Genomic DNA, 25982 nt, shown 5'->3' with positions numbered 1-25982 from the left:
ATTTTCTAGTCTTCCTTTTTCAACACCACTTGTGACATAGCCTCTACAACCCTCTATCTCTAGATTCACTACCTTCTGAGAGTAGAAATTCTAACATTTTGAATGACCACCTTATATCTCTGTCCCCACATTTAATATTTTCCAGTAACAGAATCATTTCCATATCTATTCTGTCATGTCTCCTCCGGATCTTGTAGATCTCATTTTTCTAAATCCCGAAGAGTAGACATCTAAATTTTTTAGCCTCTCACAATACAATAATCCTCTCACACCAGGAATTAGCTTCATGAGTCTCTTGGATTACCTCTAATTCTGGTATATCCTTTCTTGAGTAGATGGAATAAATAACTGCCCAATAGCCTCAGCCACACCATGGGAAATTGTAACAATACTATGCTAATTCTAAAATCCAACCCTACTGCAACAAAATGCACCTTGTTGGGTCCAACATAGTTATTCCACAATCTCAACAGTTTCCTTTGGGACCAGTCTTCATCTAATGATGGAAAGAAGTTAGTGTGCTGGCATCCTCAGATTTCAATGACTGAATCCTGATCCCAGAGCGGCAGTCTTCAATATGGGCCAAATATCCTATTACGTGATTCTAGTTGATAAATTGGTGTGTGAAGATTAAACTGGCCCCAGATCATGTTTAAAATGCTCCTTGAACTCTAGTCTCTCCTGTAATTCTGATTTTCTTCACCTCAAATTTGGCAGCCCTGTGTTCATGTGATTTGGATTCTAAACTTTGCAATTTCTTCCTTACCTCGCCACCTTCCCACCACTATATCCCCAAGTAAGCCGCTCTCTAAAGTCCATCTTCCTGACCAAGCTTTAGGTTATCAAATCCAGTTCCTCCTTGTTTGGGGTCAGTTTCCGATTGTCTATGGTAACAGTCCTGTGAAATAACTTGGAACATTTTACAATATCAATGGCACACTTTAATTATTAGTTGTTGTTTTATTTGGCCTGACAGTCAATTTTCACATGGGCTCGCATCCGAAACTTGGAAGACACTCTTGTTGCAGGCAGAAACACAGATAAGAGGCTGAGTCAAAACACTATTTACAGTATGTTAAACAGTAGTGCAAAATTATCTTTTGTGGATTGTATGATTTTTAATATCCTTCAGACATTGAGAAGTTTCATAGCCAGAACAGTACTTTGGTGTTGTAACTTTTGTAATGTCTGTTCTTTTTACCTGAAACAACAATGCAAATATATACATATCAGGATGTAGAATCCAACTCCTTTTTTGTCAAACATGAAAGCCGATTAAAGTTGTGTTTGATTTGTGTTGCTGTCTGGTTATTAACAACGTACAGGCTGAATGTCGATGTCTGCTGCCTTTACCGACAGGTACACACTGACACCATTCATCCCCCCCTCCATCTGGGAAGCTGCAATTTAAAACTATTTCTCTCTGATAGCTGTTTTTTCCCCCTTTGGCTGCAAAGTGAAGTCACTCTGCTCCCAAACTACAAGACACAATAACAATCAAACACGTACAGATAGGAGATAGATCAGCAGGTTGAACGGTGTCACAACAACAACCTTGCACCAGCCTCAGAAAGACCAAGGGAATGACTGTGGACTTCAGAAAGGGGGAGTCAATGGAACACACACCAGTCCTCATTGAGGGAGCGATGGGGCCCTTATTGGATGCCAACATCTCTGAAGATCTATCCTTGGTCCAACATATTGACACAATTACAAAGAAACATAATAGTGGCCATATTTCAATAGGAGTTTGAGGAAACTTGTTAAGTCATTAAAGACTCTCGCAGATTTCTATAAGTGTTCCACGGAGAGCATTCTAACTGGTTGTTTCACAGCCTGCTATGGAAGGGCCACTGAATAGGAATAGAAAAAGATGCAGAAAGTTGTTATCTTAACCAGCTCCATCATGGGCACTAGCCTCCCCAGCATCAAAGGCACCTTCAAAAGGTAATGCCTCATTAAGGACCTTTATCAGCTAGGATATGCCCTCTTTCCATTGCTACAATCAAGGAGGTACAGGACCCTGAAGACAGACACTCAATATTTTAGGAACAGCCTCTTCCCCTCTGCCAGTGATATTAAACTGGATTCTGATTCAAATGGCCCCTCATTCCTATGGATAGGTATTATGTGCATTAGCTGATTAGAACTACTCTGAAATTAAAGCAGAGTTCTTGGAATCAATAATCTGAGTGATTCATATTTTTTCCAAACCGATTTAATGAAAAGGTTTCAACAACTGAAGCATGTCTTAGGTTGAAAACAAATAAGAGTTGCTGGGTATTTGCTCGTTCAGGACTGCGTGCACAAGAATTTTGCCAAGTGAGCAGATTTCCAGACTAAAAGTTACATTTATAACATTATGAAGGTAATGCACAGTATATGTATTAAAGTTTTATGTCTTTGTGTGTGGTGAACTACATATACCTGTCTGGACACGCCCCCTGCTGACTGCTCCTGTGGCTCTTCCCACAGACCCCTGTATAAAGGCGATTGAGGCCTAAGCCTGGCCTCTCAGTCTCCAGGATGTAGTATGGTGGTCAACCACTGCTTGTTCCTTCTTCCAGTCAATAAAAGCCGATAACTCACTCTGAGACGTAAAGGCGAGATATTGATGGTGCATCAATGTGGCAAACCAGCAGACTCAATAAGTTTATTTTAAAAGCACTGGGTGCTGACATTCACTAGCTTTCAATAAAGGCTCCTATTCCCACATTGTGGGATCTTGCCTTGGTCAATTTACTGGCAGTAACTTAGGAGTAACATTCAAATAAAGGACAATTCCATAAATCTAAAACAAAATCTGTCCTAACCTTATTAATTGTCTAATGGAAACTGGCACTGGTGTTCCTGAGAAAGCTAAATATCTCTGTTATGGCTATTGGACATTGAACATTTAAATCAGAAAATATTTTGGCATCCAACAAGTCTTTTTTAAAAAAAATAGAATTTGCAAATAAAGAACTGTTACTTCCCATAGTGTTTCCAAGGCTTTTCCCATCCCTGTTTCTTTGCTTTTTTGAGATAGTTAGAGTCTGATGACGGAAATATCCAACATTTGGTTGCTATCAATGGTCCCAATGAAGCAAGGTGATAGAATTGAATGTATCAGGACTCATGGTGACCTAGTGTATAAAATGCAATACCTTTGATGTATCTCAAAACTAATCACTCTAGGTTTCTGCATGATGCATGAGTGCCACAAACAGAATGAATCAAAAGGGAATTGGAAGGTGTTTGGGAACATATAATTGTAAATGGGACAATTTGGATTGCTCCAATGGGAGATGGCATAGATTGGTTGAAGCTGTGGCACAGCAAGTATAACTTTCATAGTATGGAGATGGGGAAAAATCTCAACACCAGACGTATGGTAACAAATAGCTTGATGATCCTGTAGAAGCTCTAGATTCCAGTAACTTTGAGTGAATAAGGAGCATTGGGCAAGGATATTCCCCACAGTTGAACACCCTTTCTAAGCTCACTGATTTTATCTGTGAGGTTGGAGTCTGATGACAGAAGTACACAAAATGCACATTGACCAAGTTGCTGTTAGAGATGATAAGGCTCCCTGCATCCATGGAATAAAGGGCAAACAGAAAGAATAATTTCTTGCACATGTTTAGTGATATAATTTAATTATAGTTTCATTGCCTCACATTATCTAATTGACATTACTGAATTTTAACAAAGCCCCAGAAATTAACTATGACCCTGACTAGTCTCCTCAGTTGTCTCTACAAATATCTCATTTGAGGAGCTCTGTTCCAACTCCTACTTGAAACTGTTGTTAAAAATACTCTTTCTGGTTATCTGAAAATAAACACTTTCCCATATAATGTTTTTCTTCAGCATCAAGACATTAACAAAAGAGGGAACTGCTACAGAATAAATCATACTTTGACACAGCATCAATGAAGTGCTTTTCTAGATTTTAACAAGCATTCTGTCTTTAGGATTGTAGTACCAATTTCATAACGGTATTTGTCTGTTCCCATCGCTGCATCTTTGCATTTTCATTTCTTCTCCTTTTTGCTCACTCCCACCCATTACTACCAATACCGCACCCTCTCTCACCAAAAGACTTTCAGATGCTTTCAGATTTTTGAAAGGGGAGTAATGCTGTACTTACATGTTAAACTACTCATTATAGAAGCATTTAAACTGAGGTCATAATTTTAGGCAAGATCCAAAAATAAGTAAGGATTACAATTATGTAATGTAGAGACTATGAAATGGAGTTTCTCCTGAATGGTTTAATTAATTGCTCTTGTAAAAAAAATTGTTTGCAAGTGTTCTACTTCAAAAGATGTTGGTGAATTTGGGCCGAGTGCAAAAATGTAGTTCTTCCATTCTCTGTTCTCCAGCTTCAAGAGACAGGAAAATGTGATTTTTGGTTTTGTTTTTGCCCCTTCTTGGGGCCTCTTAACAGCAGACGTTCTCTGCTAAGATGGAAAAGACAATCTGCAGCAAGGTCTGCTCTACAATCTTAAATACTGATCAGCCAGAAATTCTCAGCGCCAACTGGGAAACACAACTAATGAGCATTTTAATCTGTGATGGTATCAAAGCACAGAGATGATGTAATTGCATTTAATTTTGGCTTTCTTTCACTTAGTTGATCTGATTTTCAATATCCTTTGGCTGTGTTAATACTTACTACAAAGTGTTTAGGACAGTTTTTCTTACTAGACTAGGTGAGAAAGCTGTTTCAGCCTTACTCTAAAAGGGAACCATGTGTATGATTGATCAAGCCCAGGAGCATCTAAATAAAGGAATGAGGGTCAGGTCCTGATGATGTACCTGGTTGGGCACTGAAAAACTGTGCCAACCAACTGGTGGGAGTGTTCAAGGACTTCTTCAATCTTTCACTGCTGCAGTCAGAGGTTCCCATCTGCTCTAAAAGGGTGACAATCAGGACAGTGCCTAAGAAGAGCAGGGTGAGCTGCCTCAACAACAATCGCCCCATTGTACTCACATCTATGTATGATGTGCTTTGAGAGGTTGGTCATGACCAGAATTAACTCCTGCCTAAGCAAAGACCCTGCTCCCGCTACAATTTGCCAATTGCCACAATAGGTCTACAGAGGATACAATCTCACTGGTTCTCCACAAAGATTCTAGCCAAAGATTCTAGCAGTGATGCACCATCAATAACTCACTCTGAGACGTAAAGGCGAGATATCGGCTTTTATTGACTGGAAGAAGGAACCAGCAGTGAGTGACCACCATACTACATCCTGGAGACTGAGAGGCCGGCCCCAGGCCTCGATCGCCTTTATACAGGGGTCTGTGGAAGGAGCCACAGAAGCAGTCAGCATAGGGCGTGTCCAGACAGGCACACGTAGTTCACCACAAGCAGATTTCTATAGATGTACAGTGGAGAGCATTCTAACTTGTTGCATCACTTTCTGGCGTGGAGCAGCCACTGCCCAGGATCAGAAAAAGCTGCAGGAAGTTACATGCTCAGCTAGCTTCATCATGGCCACCACCCTCCCCAGCATTGAGGACGTCTTCAAAAGTCGATGCTTCAAAAAGGTGGCATCCATCATTAAGGACCCCCATTACTCTTTGCATTGCTACCATCAAGGAGAAGGTACAGGAGTCTAAAGATGCACACTCAAAACTTTAGGAACAACTTTCTCCCCTCCGCTATCAGATTTCTGATCGGACAATGAACCCATGTACTCTACCTTATTACTTTTTTCTTTCTCTGCTCTCTTTTTGCACAACTGATTTAATTTAAATTTCTTACAGATATTTCTTATTGTAATGTAATATTTTATTACTATGTATTGCTATGTACTGCTGCTGCAAACCAACAAATTTCACATCATATGCAAGTGATATTAAACCTGATTCTGATTCTGAGTAGGGTCCATCACAGTGATTATGGCTTAGTAGTAATCCCATAGATATTTCTCTGCTCTCACGAGGTATAAATTCAGTTTTAGCTAATGGCCACACTTTCATTCATGCATAACATTTACAGTGTTACTGTCCCTGGCCATATTGTTAGCCGCTCACCTGTCTACCATATTATGACTGCTACTCCCTAACAGGGTACTAATGTCGATTATTTTTAAAGCAAATACTATAAATTGCAAGCTAGTAAATTTATGGCTTCGATCTCTAATCTTCTGTCACTGGCAGAAACTAAGCAAAGGATGTTGATACCTGCTCTTTCTGACCATGTTGTATTTGGAATACGATGGATGCTGTAAAAAACACAAATGGATAAATCGAACAAGTCTTCAGAATCAATTATTGTTGATTTTGTTTTCAATCAAATCTGTTTAACTTTCTTTTAATTTAACTGATATGATAGGGTCTTTTAAGAGACTCCTGGATAGGTACATGGAGCATAGAAAAATAGAGGGCTATGAGTAACCCTAGGTAATTCCTAAAATAAGTACATGTTTGGCACAGCATTGTGGGCTGAAGGGCCTGTATTGTGCTGTAGTTTTTCTATGTTTCTAGGTTTCTAACTGTAGACAGTAACTGACCTAACAGTATTAGTGATGCTACCTGTAATTCCCCTCAAACACATCTGCTGATAACGACTGAAGAAATGTAGGTCCCCTTCCATTACTGATTCAAGGCACAGCAGTAATACAAGTTGCTTCATGAGTAAAATTATGACCCCTGGAAAGTTCTGAAAGTTTTTTGACATTTAAAATAATACTCAGTTCTGGAGTCTTAAAGCAATAATTGTTTGTGCATTACCTGTTTGCTTTCAAGGCATTTACCCACTGGTAATGAGTGATGTTTGCATGCTGAGAAAGTACTGAGTATTAAACAGTCTTTCATTTTCTGAGGTCCTTTGAAATGCCAGCAAAAGAAAGCAGTTAAATTGGGTGGATCTTTTCAAATATGTACTTCATCCTGATGCTCAAGGCCCCATCTTCCTGATGCTCCAGAGCAATCAAGAGCAGATAATTTAACCATGGTTTCCTTGCTCCCATGTAACTGATCAAACTGGACCTTGGGAACACACAAAAACTGCTGGAGGAACCCAGCAGGCCAGACAGCATCAATGGAGAGGAACAAATAGTCAATGTTTTGGGTTGAGATCCTTCAGCAGGTCTGGACTGGAAATGAAGGGGGCAGAGGCCAGTAAAAGGTGGTGGGGGAGGGGAAGGAGTACAAGCTGGCAGACGAGAAGCAGTTAATTGATTTTAAAAAAGCAATTAATCAGGCACACATTATGATAAAAAAAAACCCAAAGCAACTGGCTTAAAAACTAAGTAAATACTTTTCAGAGTATTACTTTTATTTAAGTTGGAATAAACTTGCAAAAGAAATAAATTCAATTTATCCATTAAACACACTCTCCCCAATCCACATCAAATCGAGAGATTGTAATTCTGCCTCATAAATTGGTTGTTCAAAACTAATTGCTACCTGCTAAACATTTTTGAACAAATGGCTTGCTTAGCCCATGTGTGATGCTTCAGAGGCAGTAAGATTTCCCCATAGTTGTGCAACCCCATAAATGAGACTTCACGATTCTATTCAGTTTCTAATTCCCAGAAAATAAACCTTCATTGTATGGTTTCCACTGAACGCCTTCCCCAGCATAGTCATATTTTTCCAGCATCAGCCATCAGATCACAGGCTTTCTTGTGTTTCGGCCAGTGTTTCACCTGACACTCTCTGAAAAAGAGTCAAATAGATAAAGTTATACAGTATCATAACTAATTAGTATTTTGACCAACTGATCTTGAAATTTGTTGACATAGATTTAGGATTCTCTCTTGTGTCTCACATGGCTGGATTTGGATATGAGGTCAAATGTGATTACTAGCAAGAATTCTGAGCACAGAACTCTTCATTATTCATTAAATAAAAACACGCTCATCATCCTTATACGACATCCCTAAAAGCACATAGTCATCAGCCTCAAAACCTGACATAACACACACACACACACACACACACACACACACACACACACACACACACACACACACACACACACACACACACACACACACACACACACACACACACACACACACACACACACACACACACACACACACACACCCTACCTTACAGCAAATCATGGACCTAGAAACACATCTATTCAAAAACACTGAAGAAGTGCCACTAGAAGATTCCAGGTGGTTTCTATTGATGTCACTGAAGCAGAGTTTTTATTGTGCTCTCTCTTGTAATATTTGTGGATTTACTTTGTGGGGTGTTTCATTGCACCTATTGCCATGCATCAACAAATGATTACTGTTCAAGTGTGGAACCAGATCTTAAAGTCACAGTAAATTTATTATCAAAGTATTTATGTTACCATATACTACTTTGAGATAATTTTTCTTACAGACATTTACAGAAAAGTAAAGAATTTATGAAAAACTCTCCATAAATAAACACTGACAAAAATTATGCAAATTTAAAAAATCTATTTGATACTGAGAACATGATTTGAAGAGTTGGGAAATCTGTTCAGAGTTGAGATGAGTGAAGTTAACCACGCTGGTTCACCATTAAAACACAGCACTGTCAGAATTTGTTTCCAACTTTCCTTTCCCTGCTTGATCTATTTCCTCAACCGGACAGTGTGCAGTTATCCAGATTTACTGAGTTTGACCTCAAATGCCTTGGAAGTTTGTTGACATGAAGTCCCAATGTGGAGAAACTAGCCAAAGTTCTAAGATCGGGAGTGAGTCGGCAAAGCCCTAGATCTTACCCTTTAACCAAAGCTAAATTGTCAAAAAAAAAGCCACAGCTGCACTACAGAAATACTTCACTGCTGCAACATGCACACCTTAGGAGACATTTCCTACTCACTCTTCTTTATATCCTGAAGATGCAGTAGTAAGAAATCATCACTTGTCTGAGCAAACAGGAGAGTGACTGAGGAAATGATCCATTCCCAGCATCTTTCATAGCCAGAGGAGTATGTCTTATATTTCTTTGTTCTGAATTCTCCAGAGTCATAGACCAGTCATAGATCAGAATTGATAGTGAGTGTTGGACTACCAATCTGTCCTTTCAGATCTCGCCACATACACATCTCTCTCATCAACATTTTCTCTTTAATATTCTGTTCTCTTATCTTTGCAGAACTGAGGGGACCCTCTAACTTCTCCATGCCACTGAAGATGATGACATTTGTAATGAAGACAGGAAGTACACTGCAAAGTTGTATTTGATGGTGTAACATACCAACATTAACAACTCACAGAACAGAAGCTTGTTGAGAGGTGCATAAGGATTCAAAGAGTAGAAGCAGGGATCGTTGTTCATGCTTGCTTAGGCATTCAATATGATCTTTCACATCAGTGCCATCTTTCTGTACCAGGTGCTCCGTATGCAGTATGTGGGAGGTCAGGGTCAACACAGTTGTCCCTGATGACCACACCTGCAAAAGGTGCGTCCAGCTGCAGCTCCTATCAGACCGAGTTAGGGAGTTGGAGCAGGAGCTGGATGAACTACGGATCATTCGGGAGGTGGAGGCAGAGATAGATAGGAGTTATCAGGAGGTAGTCACACCAAAAAACCAAGAAGTAGGCAGATGGGTGACGGTCCAGAGAGGCAGGGGGAGCAGGCAGAGAGAGCAGAGCACCCCTGCGGCCATTCCCATTAACAATAAGTATACCGTACTGGATACTGTTGATGGGGATGACCTACCAGGAATGAGTTGTAGTGGTCCTGCCTCTGGCACAGAGGTTGAACCCTCAACTAGAAAGGGGAGGAGGGAAGAGAAGAGAGCGATAGTTTTAGGGGACTCTATAGTTAGGGGGGCAGATAGGAGATTTTGTGGGGCAGATCGGGAGTCTCGGATGGTATGTTGCCTCCCTGGTGCCAGGGTCCGGGACATCTCAGATCGGGTGCAGGCTATTCTTGAGAGTGAGGGCATGAACCCAGATGTAGTGGTCCATGTAGGGACCAATGATGTAGGTAAGGTGAGTGAGGGGGTCCTGCTTAGAGAGTTCAGGGAGTTAGGAGTGAAGCTGAAAGGCAGGACCTCCAGGGTGACAATCTCGGGATTGCTACCTGTGCCACGTGCAAGTGAGGCGAAGAATAGAATGATTATGCACATTAATACGAGGCTGAGAGCATGGTGCAGGAAGGAAGGGTTTAGGTTTTTGGATAATTGGTCTTTGTTCCAGGGACATTGGGATCTGTTTCGAAGGGATGGTCTACATCTGAACCGGAGGGGTACTAACATTCTTGCAGGAGTATTTGCCAGTGCTGCTCGGGGAAGTTTAAACTAGATGTGCAGGGGGCAGGGATCCAGATCCAGAGGGTTGGTCAGAAGGTGCATGGGGTTAAATGTGTACAAGGTTTGGGTGATCTTGAGAAGGTCATCAAAATTCAGGGTGCAATTTGCCCGATGGAAGTTCAAGGAGCTGAGTTAGGTACAGTAGACAGTGTTTTAAGCAAAGAGAGGAGGAATGGGCTAAGAATTCTATTCTTGAATGCGCATAGTGTCAGAAATAAGACAGATGAGCTTGAAGCTCAGATGAAAATGGGGAACTACGATATTGTTGGGATAATGGAGACATGGCTGCAAGGGGATCAGGCCTGGGAATTGAGTGTACCAGGGTATACGTGCTATCGTAGAGACAGAAATATGGGAAGAGGGGGTGGGGTGGCCCTGTCGGTGAGGAATGAGATTCAGTCCTTAGCAAGAGGTGACTTGGGAACAGGGGAAGTAGAGTCTGTGTGGATTGAGCTGAGGAACAGTAAGGGTAAAAAGACCCTAATGGGTGTTGTGTACAGGCCCCCAAACAGTAGCATGGATATTAGGTACAAGTTGATTAGGGAGTTAACATTGGCATGTGCTAAAGGTAATGCAGTCGTTATGGGAGATTTCAACATGCAGGTGGACTGGGAGAATCAGGTAGGTGCTGGACCCCAGGATAGGGAGTTTGTGGAGTGTCTAAGGGATGTATTTTTGGAACAGCTTGTGCTTGAGCCAACCAGGAACAAGGCTATTTTGGACTTGGTGATGTGTAATGCACAGGAATTGATAAGTGATCTTGAAGTAAAGGAGCCATTAGGAAGTAGTGATCATAACATGATAAGTTTTTATCTACAATTTGAGAGGGATAAGGGCAGATCAGAGGTGTCAGTGTTGCAATTAAATAAAGGAGACTACGGAGCCATGAGGGAAGAGCTGGCCAAAGTTAAATGGGCGGATGCCCTGGCAGGAAAGACAGTGGATCAGCAGTGGCAGATATTCTTGGGCATAATACAAAAGATGCAAATGCAGTTCATTCCAATGAGAAGGAAGGATTCAAAGAGGGGGAAGGGGCCACAGTGGTTGACAAAGGAAGTCAGAGATTGTATAGCATTAAAGAAAAAGAAGTATGACAGGGCTAAGATGAGTGGGAATACAGATGATTGGGAAAGTTTTAAGGAACAGCAGATCTTAACTAAAAAAGCAATACGGAGAGAAAAAATCAGGAATGAGCTCAGTCTAGCCAGGAATATAAAAGGGGATAGCAAAAGCTTTTTTAGCTATGTGAAGAGAAAGAAGATAGTTAAGAACAATGTTGGCCCCTTGAAGAATGAATTGGGAGAAATTGTTATGGGAAACAGGGAAATGGCAACAGAATTTAATGCATACTTTAGATCTGTCTTCACCAGGGAGGACACAAGCAATCTCCCAGATGTATGGATGGGCCAGGGTCATAAGATATCAGAGGAATTGAGACAGATTGACATTAGGAAAGAAACTGTGATGAGTAGACTGGTAGGACTGAAGGCTAATAAATCCCCGGGTCCAGATGGTCTGCATCCGAGGGTTCTAAAAGAGGTGGCTCAGGAAATTGCGGATGCATTGGTAATCATTTTCCAATGTTCCTTAGATTCAGGATCAGTTCCTGAAGATTGGAGAGTGGCAAATGTTGTCCCACTTTTCAAGAAGGGAGGGAAGGAGAAAACGGAGAACTACCGCCCTGTTAGCCTAACGTCAGTCGTGGGGAAGATGCTTGAGTCCATTATTAAGGACGAAATAGTGGCACATCTAGATGGCAGAAATAGGATTAGGCCGAGCCAGCATGGATTTACCAAGGGCAAATCATGCTTGACTAATCTGTTGGAGTTTTTTTTGAGGGTGTAACAAGGATGTTAGACGAGGGTAAGCCAGTAGATGTTGTGTACCTAGATTTTCAGAAGGCATTCGATAAGGTGCCACATAGGAGATTGGTGAGTAAAATCAGAGCTCATGGCATTGGGGGCAGGGTTTCAACATGGATAGAAAACTGGTTGGCAGATAGAAAGCAAAGGGTAGCAGTGAATGGGTGTTTCTCAGACTGGCTGGAGGTGACTTGTGGGGTACCACAGGGCTCTGTATTGGGACCACAGCTCTTTACGATTTATGTCAATGATTTAGATGAGGGCATTGAAAACTATATCAGCAAGTTTGCTGACGATACTAAACTGGGTGGCAGTGTGACATGCGAAGAGGACGTTAGGAGAATACAGGGAGACTTGGATAGGCTGAGTGAGTGGGCAGATACTTGGCAGATGTCATTCAATGTGAATAAATGTGAAGTTATCCACTTTGGAAGCAGGAACAAGAGGGCAGAGTATTGTCTGAACGGTGTCGAGTTAGGTAAGGGAGAAATGCAAAGAGACCTAGGAGTCCTAGTTCACCAGTCAATGAAGGTGAATGAGCAAGTGCAACAGGCAGTGAAGAGGGCAAATGGAATGTTGGCCTTTGTTACAAGGGGAATTGAATACAAGAGCAAGGATGTTCTTTTGCATTCGTACAGGGCCCTGGTGAGACCACACCTGGAATATTGTGTACAGTTTTGGTCTCCAGGTTTAAGGAAGGACATTCTGGCAATTGAGGAAGTGCAGCGTAGATTCACTAGGTTGATTCCTGGGATGGCAGGGCTGTCTTACGCAGAGAGATTGGAGAGATTGGGCTTGTACACTCTGGAATTGAGGAGATTGAGAGGGGATCTGATTGAAACGTTTAAGATAATTAAAGGATTTGATAGGATTGAGGCAGGAAATATGTTCCAGATGTTGGGAGAGTCCAGTACCAGAGGGCATGGATTGAGAATAAGAGGTCAGTTATTTAAAACAGAGTTGAGGAAGAGCTTCTTCTCCCAGAGAGTTGTGGAGGTGTGGAATGCACTGCCTCGGAAGACGGTGGAGGCCAATTCTCTGGATGCTTTCAAGAAGGAGCTGGATAGATATCTGATGGATAGGGGAATCAAGGGATATGGAGACAAGGCAGGGACTGGGTATTGACAGTGAATGATCAGCCATGATCTCAGAATGGCGGTGCAGACTCGAGGGGCCGAATGGTCTACTTCTGCACCTATTGTCTATTGTCTATTGTACACTCTAGCTGGCTCAGCCAGGCTACAAGGCCGGGAAAACTATTAGATCAGCTCTCCACAAGGCAAAGCTACATGATTTCCATTAGAATGATCAAATGAGAATTAATATGCTGAATGAGAGAATAAATTTGAGTGTAACTGTGCATTTAAACATCTGGTCAAGATTGTGCTGAGCTGAGGTCTCTGTTGTGGTCACGGCTCAGACTTAGCTGTTGTTTTAAGTTGTATTTTAGGCTTGTAGGCTGGTGACACGTTGACCTGGATTAAAGCACTGTGTATGCGCATGGGTAGGAGGAATGGGACTTGTTTTGCTGTTGCTTGTTATGTTCTGTTTTGTTTTGTTATGTTCTTTGTTGCTCTGCAAGCATTATGGGCAAACTAAGATGGCACTGGAATGTGTGGCGATACTTGTGGACAGCCCCCTGTACATCATTGGTTATGTCGGTTGTTAATGTAAACAACATATTTTACTGTATATTTAGATGTACAATTGATAAATAAAACTAAATCTAAATAATTCATTGCTTTTATAAAATTGCAGTAGCTGATCTTTACTATATTATATTGAGGAGGTGAAATGGCAGTGACCATTTTGAATCAGCATTCTCAGTGTCCACTAATAGAGCTATAGCTGAGCTTGGGTAGAAAGCAAAGTAACAACTGCCAGGGGCCAAGCATCATAAAGGAATCACACAAATTCCCCAAAAATACAGCATTGCCTATGAGAAATTTCCTTTCAGCATCTGGATAACCTGGTAGGGAAGTCCTGCCTTTCCTTAACCACATTTCTATGATTGTAATAATATCGTTAATTTTTTTTGAGGATTTCTGCCTTCCAGCAAGTTCCTGATGTTACCAAATTTCAGGTAAACACCAACAGTTTAACTGCTGTCATCAACACTGCATCTTACCCCCTTAAAAATAACATCAATTAATTTAAAAGTTCTGGCTGTACCTGATAAATAGGTGTCTTTCTAAGGAAATGTTTATGCTTTTAAATGTTCAAAAGTTCAAGATAAATCCATTATTGAAGTACATATATGTCTCCATATACCACCCCGAGATTAATTTTCTTGTAGACATTCACAGTAACACAAGAATATAAAAAAATAGATGCCAATAACTTGCATTCTTTTATACCAGCAAACCTGTGGTTATTCATTTTATTCCTTCCTTTTTATACAGTGGTATATTAGTAGCTCCCACCCCCCCAATCACCTAACATCACTTTGGTAGCTATAAATAATTGTAAGTTAAACAATGAGCCCTGCAATTTCCTCCTTGCTTCTTTGAAACAGCTGGGTTTATGTTTCATTCAGGTCTGTTTACTTATCCACTTTCAAAATGCCAGGACTTAATGCTTCCCCTTTTACTGTTTATCCCAATCTATATTTGACACTCGTCCTCCTGAAAAATACACAAGTATTTTGTTCTTCTTTTACAGAGAACGTAGTGTACTCATTCTGAATTCTACCCATTTGCTCCTCAACATTTAGCTTAATTTTTTGATCTCCAAAAAGTCCTTTTTTAGTTGTCCTTTTGTTCTTTACATTAAAGGTATCGGTAAGATCTTTCATAGTTTAATACTCAGATTTTTTTTCATACGCATTACCTTCATAATTTTTCTTTAATTTCCTTCCTATATCTACTCTCTCAATTTTCTATTAAGCACCTGACACAAGCTTCCTGTTTTTATCTTGAACTTCCCTCTTATGGTACCTAATATTAGGGATGACCTAAATCCGGTATGAACTGAAAACTATGAAATAAAGGCATGCATCAGTGCAGTCAACTTTTGAATGCTCAATGAAGTCATAGTTTTGTTGTAACTGATGATACACTGATTCAAAGAAAAAAAATTGCATTCTATATACAACATTGAACAACATATTACAGTTTTAGCCCTCGCATGTGCACACACACACACACACACACTCCCTTCTGAAATACACATGCTCAAATCAACAACGTCCCTCAATATACGTACATACATATGCCTCTTTTTACCTTCAAGTTTACAATTGAAAAAGTAAACTATGGCAGATGTCAACATAATTTTAATATTGCATTAAGTAAGCAGAATGTATTTTTTTACAATAAACCATGGATAAAACTGCAGAGGAGGTACAACTTTTAGCAGGAAGCAGCATCAAGCTTTGAATTGTTGATTTCCTTATAAGGATTGGCTCTGTAAGCAAAGAATTCTATTCTTGCAGAGATACCTCAATTTGACTCTCTTACCTTGAACAGTACCGTTCAACCTGGCAGCGTGAGCACCGCTTTGCTGCTTCTGCTCCACAAAATCCACATTTTGGATGGTCTGGAATTAGATTCTCCATCACATCAAGATTGTAAGTCTCAGCCAATCTGTGCATCAAAAGAGGCAGTGCTGCTGATATTCATTATGTATCAATTTGTGATTCTGTGTCACTTTCAAAACCACAGTTGAACACCTTGATAGTAACACTGACAAATGTGGCAATGCGTTTTAAAGTTGCACTCCCTCTGACTTCTCTGGCTCCAATTTTGTGTGATTTTGCATTGATCAGAAATATCACATTCTGTTGGGATCATATGGAAAGGGCATACCACTTATTAACTGATTGCAATCTCCGAATCATTGGCTGTTATCTGTGAATATTAGTACATGAAAGAATTGCAATCTACAAAAAGGAATTTTCCTAGGATGTAAAATAGTTATTTTATTTTAATTTCATTTTTTTGGGCCAATGTGTCAGTGTACCCTGAATTAAAGGGATTAAAATGTTTTCACACTGATGTGCAGAATTGTTATATTTCTTGTAAATTTACTTTCTTATGCTTGATTCTATTTTTTTATATAATCACCTATATACATCCAATTGTTCAGTGAGCTTTCCATTGGTTACAGTTGCCTCTGTATTTTTCTGGAAAATTCTTGGGATTTAGTGGTGAATGTCATATTACTTGCATCTGGCTACCCTATTGTTTAATTGTTATCAGTGGAAATTCTGTTATCAGTAGTCTAGTATAAGAAGACCATATTATTTTTACTCTTTCTCTTTTCTTTGTTCCCTCTGCTATGCTTTTTATTCCCTCTTCTTCTTTAGTCTTGCAACACATAATAAAACGATCATCAGCAATAACTTTTGGTTCACAATAGCATCAGGATGCAGATGGTGGTTATTAAGATCCTGGCAACAGAGTTTTGTAGTCCCTGACCAGCAATAGTGGGTATGAACCTAAACTCCATTCTGTCTCTAATGTTGTACTGTTTGCACAAGTGACACCAGAGTAGTTAGTCAAGGCTCAAGCTTTTTAGTAGGATTTTCCCTTGAAACACCCTGAAGTAAGCACTGGTGGGCCCAGTAGAAGGTGCTTCAGTCTGTCAACATTATGCTCAAACTGGGACTAACAAGGGTAGACATACAGGTTCTCAAACCTGTTGTAATCACTCCCAGAGACCTTCCCTAATGTAATCAATGATCTCAAGTTCACTTTCCCACCTGATCAAACAAACTATCCAACATGAAATTGAATCTTATATTGCTTCAACTGAACTAGATAAGCTTGTTTCTTGAAGGTGTGGGTGTCTAAAATACATGTTCCAGTGCTGGCACTTTTCCCCCGGTTAATACATACTGACTTAAATGAAAATATGTTTGAAGATCATATGTCAAACTTCAATCAAAAGAATAAATTATCTCTCTGTATGTAGTTGTATCACCTCTAGAGATGTGAACGAATGGGTTGAGTAAACCAGCATTGTTATGTAGCAGATGTATTTTAAATCAAAAATGGAAAACAAATAAAATTATGGCTGCTGGAATCTAGAACACAATCAGAAACTCCGTAAGAACTCGGCCAGTCAAGCAGCCACGTGTGGAAAGAGAAGCCAAAGAAGGTCTGTCCATTGTTAACTGGTTTCTCTTCCCATGGATGCTGATTCATTGGCTAAGTTCTTCCAGCACTTTTTTTGTATTCTAAGCCAACGTTTTTTCATAATATGGTACTGAGTTGAAAATATACTTGTCTGTATTCCATTTGTTTCCATAATTAAACACTTGCAGTTCATTGTTTAGTTCTTATCAAGAACATCCCCAAGTTAATTATAGATTTGGGTAATTCCAGTCTTTATGTGTATATAACCATACCCTGCTACAAGTCTGGAAGTGAGACAATAAGCTGTCAATCATACCTACGTGCCTGTTCAAGCAAGTCCTGCTCAGATGGGTTAAATGCAGTCTTCACTAGGTGCTTGGCAATAGCTTTCCATTTGTTCGAGTTCTCTCTGATGATTCTATCCCTAATATCAGGGATCTAGCAGCAGAAAGGAGAAAGAGACAAATGTAAAACCCAGGCATCCTATCGAATTAAATAGCACAAATATTGATCCACAGCAGTAATCCATATATATCTTACAGCACCAATTGATAGATCATTCAACTCACTCTGACAAGCAATATGCATTCTATTCATTTTAAAATTCAGCTAAATAAATATTACACAGTTTATATGGATGCTTCACAAAACGGTACTCCAAGGATCTTGACAACTTTAGTTGAGGAGGCCTCTTAACTCCTCACTGGAAATAGTACCTTATTTGTACACTTTAGTGTTAATCCAAAGTAGCATTGTCATTAAATGAAGTAAAGGTTAACCAAAAATGATTGTCTTCCTTTCCACAAACTCTTTAATATCAAGCTGTTAATCAGTGAGAATGTTTAAAATGATATAACCACAGTTGGCCCCTCCTTATCCGCAGGGGATTGTTCCGGGACCCCCCGCGGATACCAAAAAATGCAGATGCTCAAGTCCCTTATTTAACCCGTGGTCTTTAGGACCCAGCAGAACCCTGGACCTTGTTTATACTACTCAGTGCGGTGGACATTATGACCCGGCTGCGCAGCTCTGAATCTGCAGTGTTTATGTTCATGAAAATAATGACGATCACAATTGAAAATAAAGTGGAAGTAATAAAGCGATCAGAAAGAGGTGAAATGCCTTCGGTCATTGGAAAACCGTTAGGCTACAGTTGGTCAACGATTGGAACAATTTTAATGGAGCATGTGTAAGGTCCTGCCTGGATGAAAGCTACAATTATTGCTAAGCAACACACTGGTTTAATTATTGAAATACATATGTTTCTTAAATGTTCTATATGCATAGAAAGGTAAAATATATACAATATACTAAGACAAATGTTTGACTAACTGATGCTAACTAATACCGGATGTACCGGTTCCGACTTCAAATCCGACTTAAAGACGGACTCAGGAACGGTACTCATTCATAACCCGGGGACTGCTTGTACTTCAAAATCATATCGCTTCTCGGCCTTTTGGCTAAGATCAAGTGTGTAGTAAAATCATCTCTAGATTACTTATAATACCCAATACAATGTAAATGCTATGAAAATAGTTGTTATACTGTATTGTTTATGGAATAATGACAAGAAAAAATAGTCTGTACATGCTCAAACAACGAGTGCAGGAGAGAGAACTTCCGAGTTTTCCTGATCCACAGTTGGTTGAAACCACGCATGTGGAATCCACGGATAAGGAGGGACGACTGTATGTCTCAGCAGTAATCTCTTTGCTTCTTTTTCTGCCAATTTCCCCATAATCTAAAATGAATTTTTTTCCACAAAATTATGGTGCTGCAAACCATGGCATATCTTTGGTATTTCATATAGTGCCATTGATCAAATAGAAATATAATGCGCAGAGCAACACACACAAAATGTTGGAGGAACTCAGCAGGCCATGGAGCATCTAGGAAAAGAGTACAGCAGATGTTTCGGGCCAAAACCTTTCAGCAGGACTGGAGAAAATAAAAGCTAGGGAGTAGATTTAAAAGGTGAGGGGAGGGTCAGGGAGAGAGAAACACAAGGTGATAGGGGAAACCTGGAGGGGGAAGGATGAAGTAAAGAGCTGGAAAGTTGATTGGTGAAAGAGACAGAGGAAGAAAAGGGGGGGGGGAGGAGCACCAGAAGGAGGTGATGGGCGGGCAAGAAGATAAGGTGAGCAAGGGAAAAGGGGATGGGAAATGGTGATATGGGGAGGGCATTACCAGAAGTTTGAGAAATTGATGTTTGTGCCATCAGGTTGAAGGCTATCCAAACGGAATACAAGGTGTTGTTCCTCCGACCCAAGTGTGGCCTCATCATGACAGTGGAGAAAGTCATGGATGGATGTATCAGAATGGGAATTGGAAGTGGGATTAAAATGGGTGGCCACTGGGAGATCTTGTTCCAACCTAGGTTTTAGCCTGAAATGTCAACTGTACACTTTTCCATTGATACTGCTTGGCCTGCTGAGTTCCTCCGGCATTTTGTGTGTGTTGCTCAGATTTCCAGCATCTGCAGGTGTGAGCAAGTTACTTGAATTATTCCTGATCCATTGTTGGTTATAAGATCATTCTGATCATCATCCTTGGTAAAGCAGAATGGATGAAAATACCTCAGAGACAGAGAGATCCCTATCCTAAGAATTCCTTAAGCTTGAAATTCTAAAGATGTTCTATAACCAAAATAGTTATAGCTAAAACTAAGTTTTTGAACCTTATTTAAGAACTTGTGCTTTGTTGAGTTCCAAATTCTACTTTTAATGTTAGCGGGGAAATCAAGAGGAAAAAGATTATGTCTCAATCAATTCAAGCACAATGGAAACAATTCAGTAAAAAAATTACAAAAGGACATAAAGGACACAGTTCAACTAAATGACAGATAACAGGAATCGGACTTGATATGATTCTAGGTAACAAGGTCCTCAAATAATAAGATGAACAATTTTTTTATTACAAACATGCTTAGAGATTTATAATTATATCTGGTCTAGAAAGCTCAGAAACAGCAGAAAATGAATGCAAATACCTGTAAATAAAACATAAAATGATAAACACATTATGAACATTCTCCTAGTATAAGAATCTATTTTTTTTCTCTAGGAAGGCTAAGACTTAAGACCATGATCACATGGTATCAGTCAATTTTGGCCTCCAGTTTGAAACTACCACACCAATAGTACATAATTGAACAAATTATATATACATTATATGGGACTATAACTAACACTGGGAATCCTTAGGGTGGGTGTTACCTGTTCTAATGTTGGGTGTCATGTGAATAGAGCACATGAAATCCACATGGCATGAGTAGACTATAACATATCTGCATAGGTTATGTAATAGAAGCATTTTCCTGGATCCCATTACTAATGAATGGGAGAAAATGTTGCAAGTTAGTGTTTTAAATTCAATAGAAAAGCTATTTTAACCAAGTCAGTATAGATAAAGAGATCTTATATTACAAAATTTAGACTGATTAGAAAACTCAGTTTTAAACTTGGATACAACAGTTTTATCTCCATAAGATTGATGCCATAGGTGTCATTTATGGATTTAGTCTATTCAAAAGCTGTTGCATTTCTAACACATTTTATGGTGGTGATTGTGAATTTATCCATAATTATAGCCTAACGCCAAACCTGTTCTAGGATGAGATTTTTCTTTGGTAGAGGAGGATCAACCATGGCAAGATGGCCTAGAAAGCGTTGTAGTTCCACCAGATTGGGTAGCTGGTCAATGAGAACTTCAGTCAGGTAGCCTTGAAGCTGATGAACAGAAAATATTGTTGCAGAATACTTAATACAAGTCCTGGAATTAAACTAAAATAACTTGAGCCATTTAATACTACTGAAACTGTATAATATTAAGGATGTGCTCTCAAAATTAAGTATTTTGATTTAGTCTCAACGAACACTAAGGATGATATAAATTATATATAAACTACTGGTTGTGATGATTCACCATATGCAATTTTCCACCTGAATGGAAAACTTATGATACTTAAGTTCCTGTAGAAGGAACAAAAAGAAGACAGCTGAAAAAAATCTTAAAGTTCTTATTTTTAATTTTAATTAAATATTTTATTTATAATATACAATAAAATTCAGATTAATTTATTTATCACATGTTAATAGAAGAACACAAGCAATAACAACAACAGACTTTGGTCTGTCCCTAAATCCTTACCAGACCCCGACTCCACTCTCTGTCCCCAGACCATCCCTACAACCTAAAAAATAACTAAATATGGGCCACAAACTTTTCACAAAAATAATTAGACGATTAAATTCATATTCTTACAATGCCCAAACTGTTCTACCTCCAAGACAAGAAATTTTCACAGAACAGTCATATAGTTATACTCATAGAGTAATACTATAAGGATGCAGGCCCCGAGACCCACTTGGCCATCAAACATACATATATTTACATTAATCCCACTTCTTTTCCCTATATTCCCATCAATAGCCTCCCTGCTAATGTTAAACCTTTTAAGAAGGGAACAAGGGAAAATCTTGGAATCTATAGACATGAGTCTCACATCAGTTGTTGGGAAATTGCTGGAGAAAATTCTTAAGGATAGGATATATGAGCATTTGGAAATCCATGGCCTGGTTAGGAAGAACCAGCACAGCTTTGGGTGGAGCAAATCATGCCCAACCAACTTCATTGACAAGGTGATGGCAGGGATGGGTGAAGGTAGAGCTGTGGATGTTGTCTACATGGACTTTAGTAAGGGGTTTTGACAAAGTCCCTCATGGGAGGCTAATCCAGAATATTAGAATACATGGGGTTTGCAGCAAATTGGCTGCTTGGATTCAGAACAGGCTTGCGCATAGAAGACAGAGAGTAGTGGCTGAAGGGACTTATTTGAGCTAGAGATCTGTAATTAATGGTGCTCTGCAGGGACCTGTGCTGGGACCTCTGCTGTTTGTGATGACCTGGATGAAAATGTAGATTGGTGGGTTGGTAAGTTTGGAGATGATACCACAATTGATGGAGTTCTGGATAGTGTAGAAGCCAGGCAAAGAATACAGTGTGATATAGATCAGTTGCAGATATGGGCAGAGAAATGGCAGATAAAATTTAACCCAGATAAATCTAAGGAGTTGACCCTTGGTAGGGCAAATGCAAGGAGACAGTACACTGTTAAGGGCAAGAACCTCAACAGTGCTGCTGAGCAGATAGATCTTGGGGTTCAAGTTCATAGCTCCTTGAAAGTGGCTGTACAGGTCAATAGGGTGGTTAAGAAAACTTATGGATAATTGCTTTTATTAGTCGAGGCACTGAGTTCAAAAGTCAAGAGGTAATGTTGTAAGTTTGTAGAACTCAGGTTAGGCCACATCTGGAGAATTGCTTACAGTTCTGATCACCCCACTATAGGAAGGAAGTTGAGGCTTTGAAGAGGGTGCAAAAGAGGTTTACCAGGCTGCTTCCTGGTTTAGAGGGTATGTGCTATCGTGAGAGGCTGGATAAACTTGGCTATTTTCTCTGGAGTAGTGGAGGCCAAGGGGAGATCTGATAGAGGTTTATAAGATTATGATAGGCAATAAAAGAGAAGACAAGGGTATCTTTTTCCCAGGATAGAAATGTCTAATAGCAGAAGGTGAGAGAGTGTAGGTTCAAAGGGAATGTGTGGGGCAAGTTTTTTTACTCAGAGAGTGGTGGATGCCTACAATGTGCTTCCTGGTATGGTGATAGAGACAAATACTTCAAAGGCTTTTAAAAGATGTTTAGATAGGCAAATGAATATGAGGAAGATGGAAGGATATAGACATTATGTAGGTAGGAGGGATTAGTTTTGTTTTTTAAAAATTTTTACTTCTTAGCTAATTCGGCACATCATTGTGGGCCTCTTCCTATGCTGTATTGTTCTATGTTCTAAGTTCTATGTACCCCTCCCCCTAGATGCTAATATTCACCTACACATTCAGACCATTTTACAGTGGCTATTTAGTTTGTCCACCAGCATGTCTTTGGGATGTGAGATGAAACAGGAGCATAAAAAAGAACCCATCCAGTCATAGAAGATTGTGTAAATGACCGTGCAGCTGAAAATTCTGCAGGCAGGTTTTGGACATAACCAGAGAAAAACTTGAGATAAATAACAAATAATGTTTTTATTTTGGTGGTGTCACTTGTAGAATCCTCAATAATACATCCCCACTTCCTGAACTTCTGCAAGATAAGCAACAACTTTGCTTCATGTCTCTGTAGATCCAGGAGTCACAGAGTGACTTGAACCAAACCACAATTATAAAATTTGATACTGTATAGGACCAAGTGACGAAGCAAAGCACTCATGCCAATACACAGTAACATTGTTTTTTTCATTATAAGACATCATCTATCCTTGAAAGTCATTTAACCATACCATTAATGAAGGCCCATTGATGTTTACATATTAAAGAACACAAAGGATATTGGGTTAGTTTAAGAAAGTGGTGCTAACTTCAAAGATCCACCATTATCCTATTACATGGAGAGCAGGCAAATGGTTTTCCCCGTCTCCGTTTGTTGTGTTCTTACCATACATTTATATGAGCTGTAAACACCCGTACCAAGCTTAAAAACTCAAAAAAGAGAAGTCTACAATGTAATGCAAAAGGTAATAAATATTAAGCGAACAATGGTAAGTTCAAACATTTGTCATTATGTCTCACAGAAGTTATGCTGACGACAGCAAGTAAACAGTACACAACAAGTTAGACAGAGTTTCCTTCTGAAATGAGAACATAGAACAGTACAGCACAGTACAGGCCCTTTGGCCCACAATGTTGAGCTGACTCTCAAACCCTACCTCCCATATAACCCCCCACCTTAAATTCCTCCATATATCTGTCAGGAAACTGCCAGGAAATGCAAACTTCTAGTTCCTACAGAGTAAATTAGAGTCACAGAGTAATCCAGCAGAGAAACAGGCCCTTCGGCTCAGCGCACCCATGCTGACCATCGTGCTCACCAAGCTAAAGCCATTTGCCTGCACTGCACTCATATCCCTCTAATCCTCTCTCATCCTATAGGTGAAGGAGCACACAATCAAAATCCTCCTCAATCCCTCAAAGCTGCTGGAATTATTGCTGCTGTCAAGTTAGCAGAAGTTGTTACTGTTAACACTACTGGACTCTGACTGACCACGTCAAGTGCAGACCACGTCATTTACTCAGGATTAGGTACTGATGCCTGAAGGTCAGTGGCCTTAGTATTAGCTCTTCAATGCCCTGTGTCTAATGTATATCGCTAAGAAATGTTTGCTAACTAACTAGAAGTGACCTAGTCATAGACAATAACTTCTGATTCTTTGTCCCTGATCGATCCACATGTGGCACATAAAAGCAGGACAAAGTAAGAAAGAGACAAAGTAAGTAAATATTCACCTGCCTGAAGGTGGCCACAGTGGTGCTTTCTACTCAAATCTCACTATTTACCTGAAAAAGCTGTGTGTTACTGTTTGTCCACTCTGCCTTGCAGGATGCATTGCAAGGGAATCAATTCATCAGAAAGCTGAAGATTTGCAATAATTATAACTCTAAAATTATATTTATTAAACAACTGAGTATGACTGCAGAAGAACGCAATCACTATCATGTTATATTGAAAAGTAGTCACTTAAACACATCAGAATACACATTCTACAATGCAAACTTACACTAAAATTTGATTTGCAACTTCTGGGGCATAAGTCTCTAAATAATTGCTTATCACTTCAAGAATATGTGTACAATGAATGCAAAAGCAAGTCTCTCCAAAAGCAGTCAAATTTAAATTCATGCACACTCCCTTGAAAGCAATACTATTATAATGCAAGAACACAGTTGACAACGTATAAAAGTACCTCCATCTGCTGGCAATTAGTGGTCACTGCAACCAAAAGGTAAGGGATTGACATGACATAAACATTTAATTTCCCAATCTTCCCCACTCCTCTACCTTGTCTCAAGTGCCTGCTAAATCTCAGATAATCTCATACTGGTCCTAATCCTTTTCCTTACAATTATAAGCAGCAGCACCTTTAATTCCATAACCCCTAATGAGCAATTGCTTCTTTGACCTGTTCTCTCCAAGCCACAAACGGCAATGCTTCTGATATTTTCCTTCCCAATCATGGGCAGTAATACATTGGATTCCACTTAATTGGGACTCATCAGGACTACTACATTTTGCCGAATCAAGCAGCTGCCTCAATTAGCCAAAGTTTCATGGAAATAGTTCAAAGTATTTATTATCAAAGTATGTCAACGTATACACCTCTGAGATTTGTTTTCTTGTGGGCATACTCAGTAAATCCAAGAACTATAATCGACTCAATGAAAAAACACACCCAACAGGGCAGACAAACAACTAATGTGCAAAAGAAAACAAACTATGCAAATAGAAAAGAGAAATAATAGTAATAAATAAATAAACAAACAAACAAATAAATAAACAAGCAAACAAACAAATAAATAAGCAATGAATATTAAGAACATGAGATGAAGAATCCTTGAAAGTGAATCCATAGGTTGTGGAAACAGTTCAGTGATGGGACAAGTGAATTGAATTATCCCTACTGGTTCCAGAGCCTGACGGTTGAGTGTGAGTCCTGAGGTTCCTATAGCCTTTTCCCAATGGCAGCAGTGAGATGAGGGCATGGCCTGGGTGGTGGGGTCACTGATGATGGATGCTGCTTGCCTGTGACAGCACTTGCTGTAGCTGTTCTCAATGGAGGTGAAGGCCTTACCATGATGGTCTAAGCCGTATGCACTATTTTAATTTCCCAATTTTTCCATTTTCTTTTCAAAGGCATTGGTGTTTCCATATCGGGCTGTGATGCAATCAGCCAATAAACTC

At 39.7% G+C, this 25982-nt stretch overlaps 1 protein-coding gene across 3 annotated transcripts in view; it reads right to left on the bottom strand.

Annotated features, from left to right (window-relative positions):
* Positions 1-961: 961 nt before the first annotated feature.
* zmynd10 (zinc finger, MYND-type containing 10) overlaps positions 962-25982 on the bottom strand; it is an 81495-nt gene continuing 56474 nt past the window's right edge. For 2 of the 3 annotated variants that reach the window (XM_059944400.1, XM_059944402.1), the window contains 4 exons: positions 20792-20917; positions 17503-17624; positions 15567-15692; positions 7237-7656 (listed from right to left, as the gene is read on the bottom strand). In XM_059944400.1, the coding sequence (XP_059800383.1) occupies positions 7584-7656; positions 15567-15692; positions 17503-17624; positions 20792-20917 (447 nt within the window). In that variant the 3' untranslated portion in view covers positions 7237-7583. Of the gene's footprint in view, positions 1202-7236; positions 7657-15566; positions 15693-17502; positions 17625-20791; positions 20918-25982 lie in introns of those variants that run through there. The other variant, XM_059944401.1, reaches the window with a different exon arrangement.

Source organism: Hypanus sabinus, chromosome 19, assembly GCF_030144855.1.
Source record: "Hypanus sabinus isolate sHypSab1 chromosome 19, sHypSab1.hap1, whole genome shotgun sequence".
In the NCBI taxonomy this organism is placed as follows: Eukaryota; Metazoa; Chordata; class Chondrichthyes; order Myliobatiformes; family Dasyatidae; genus Hypanus; species Hypanus sabinus.
The sequence above is the reverse complement of the archived record's forward strand: the minus strand, read 5'-3'. Positions and strand labels throughout refer to the sequence as shown.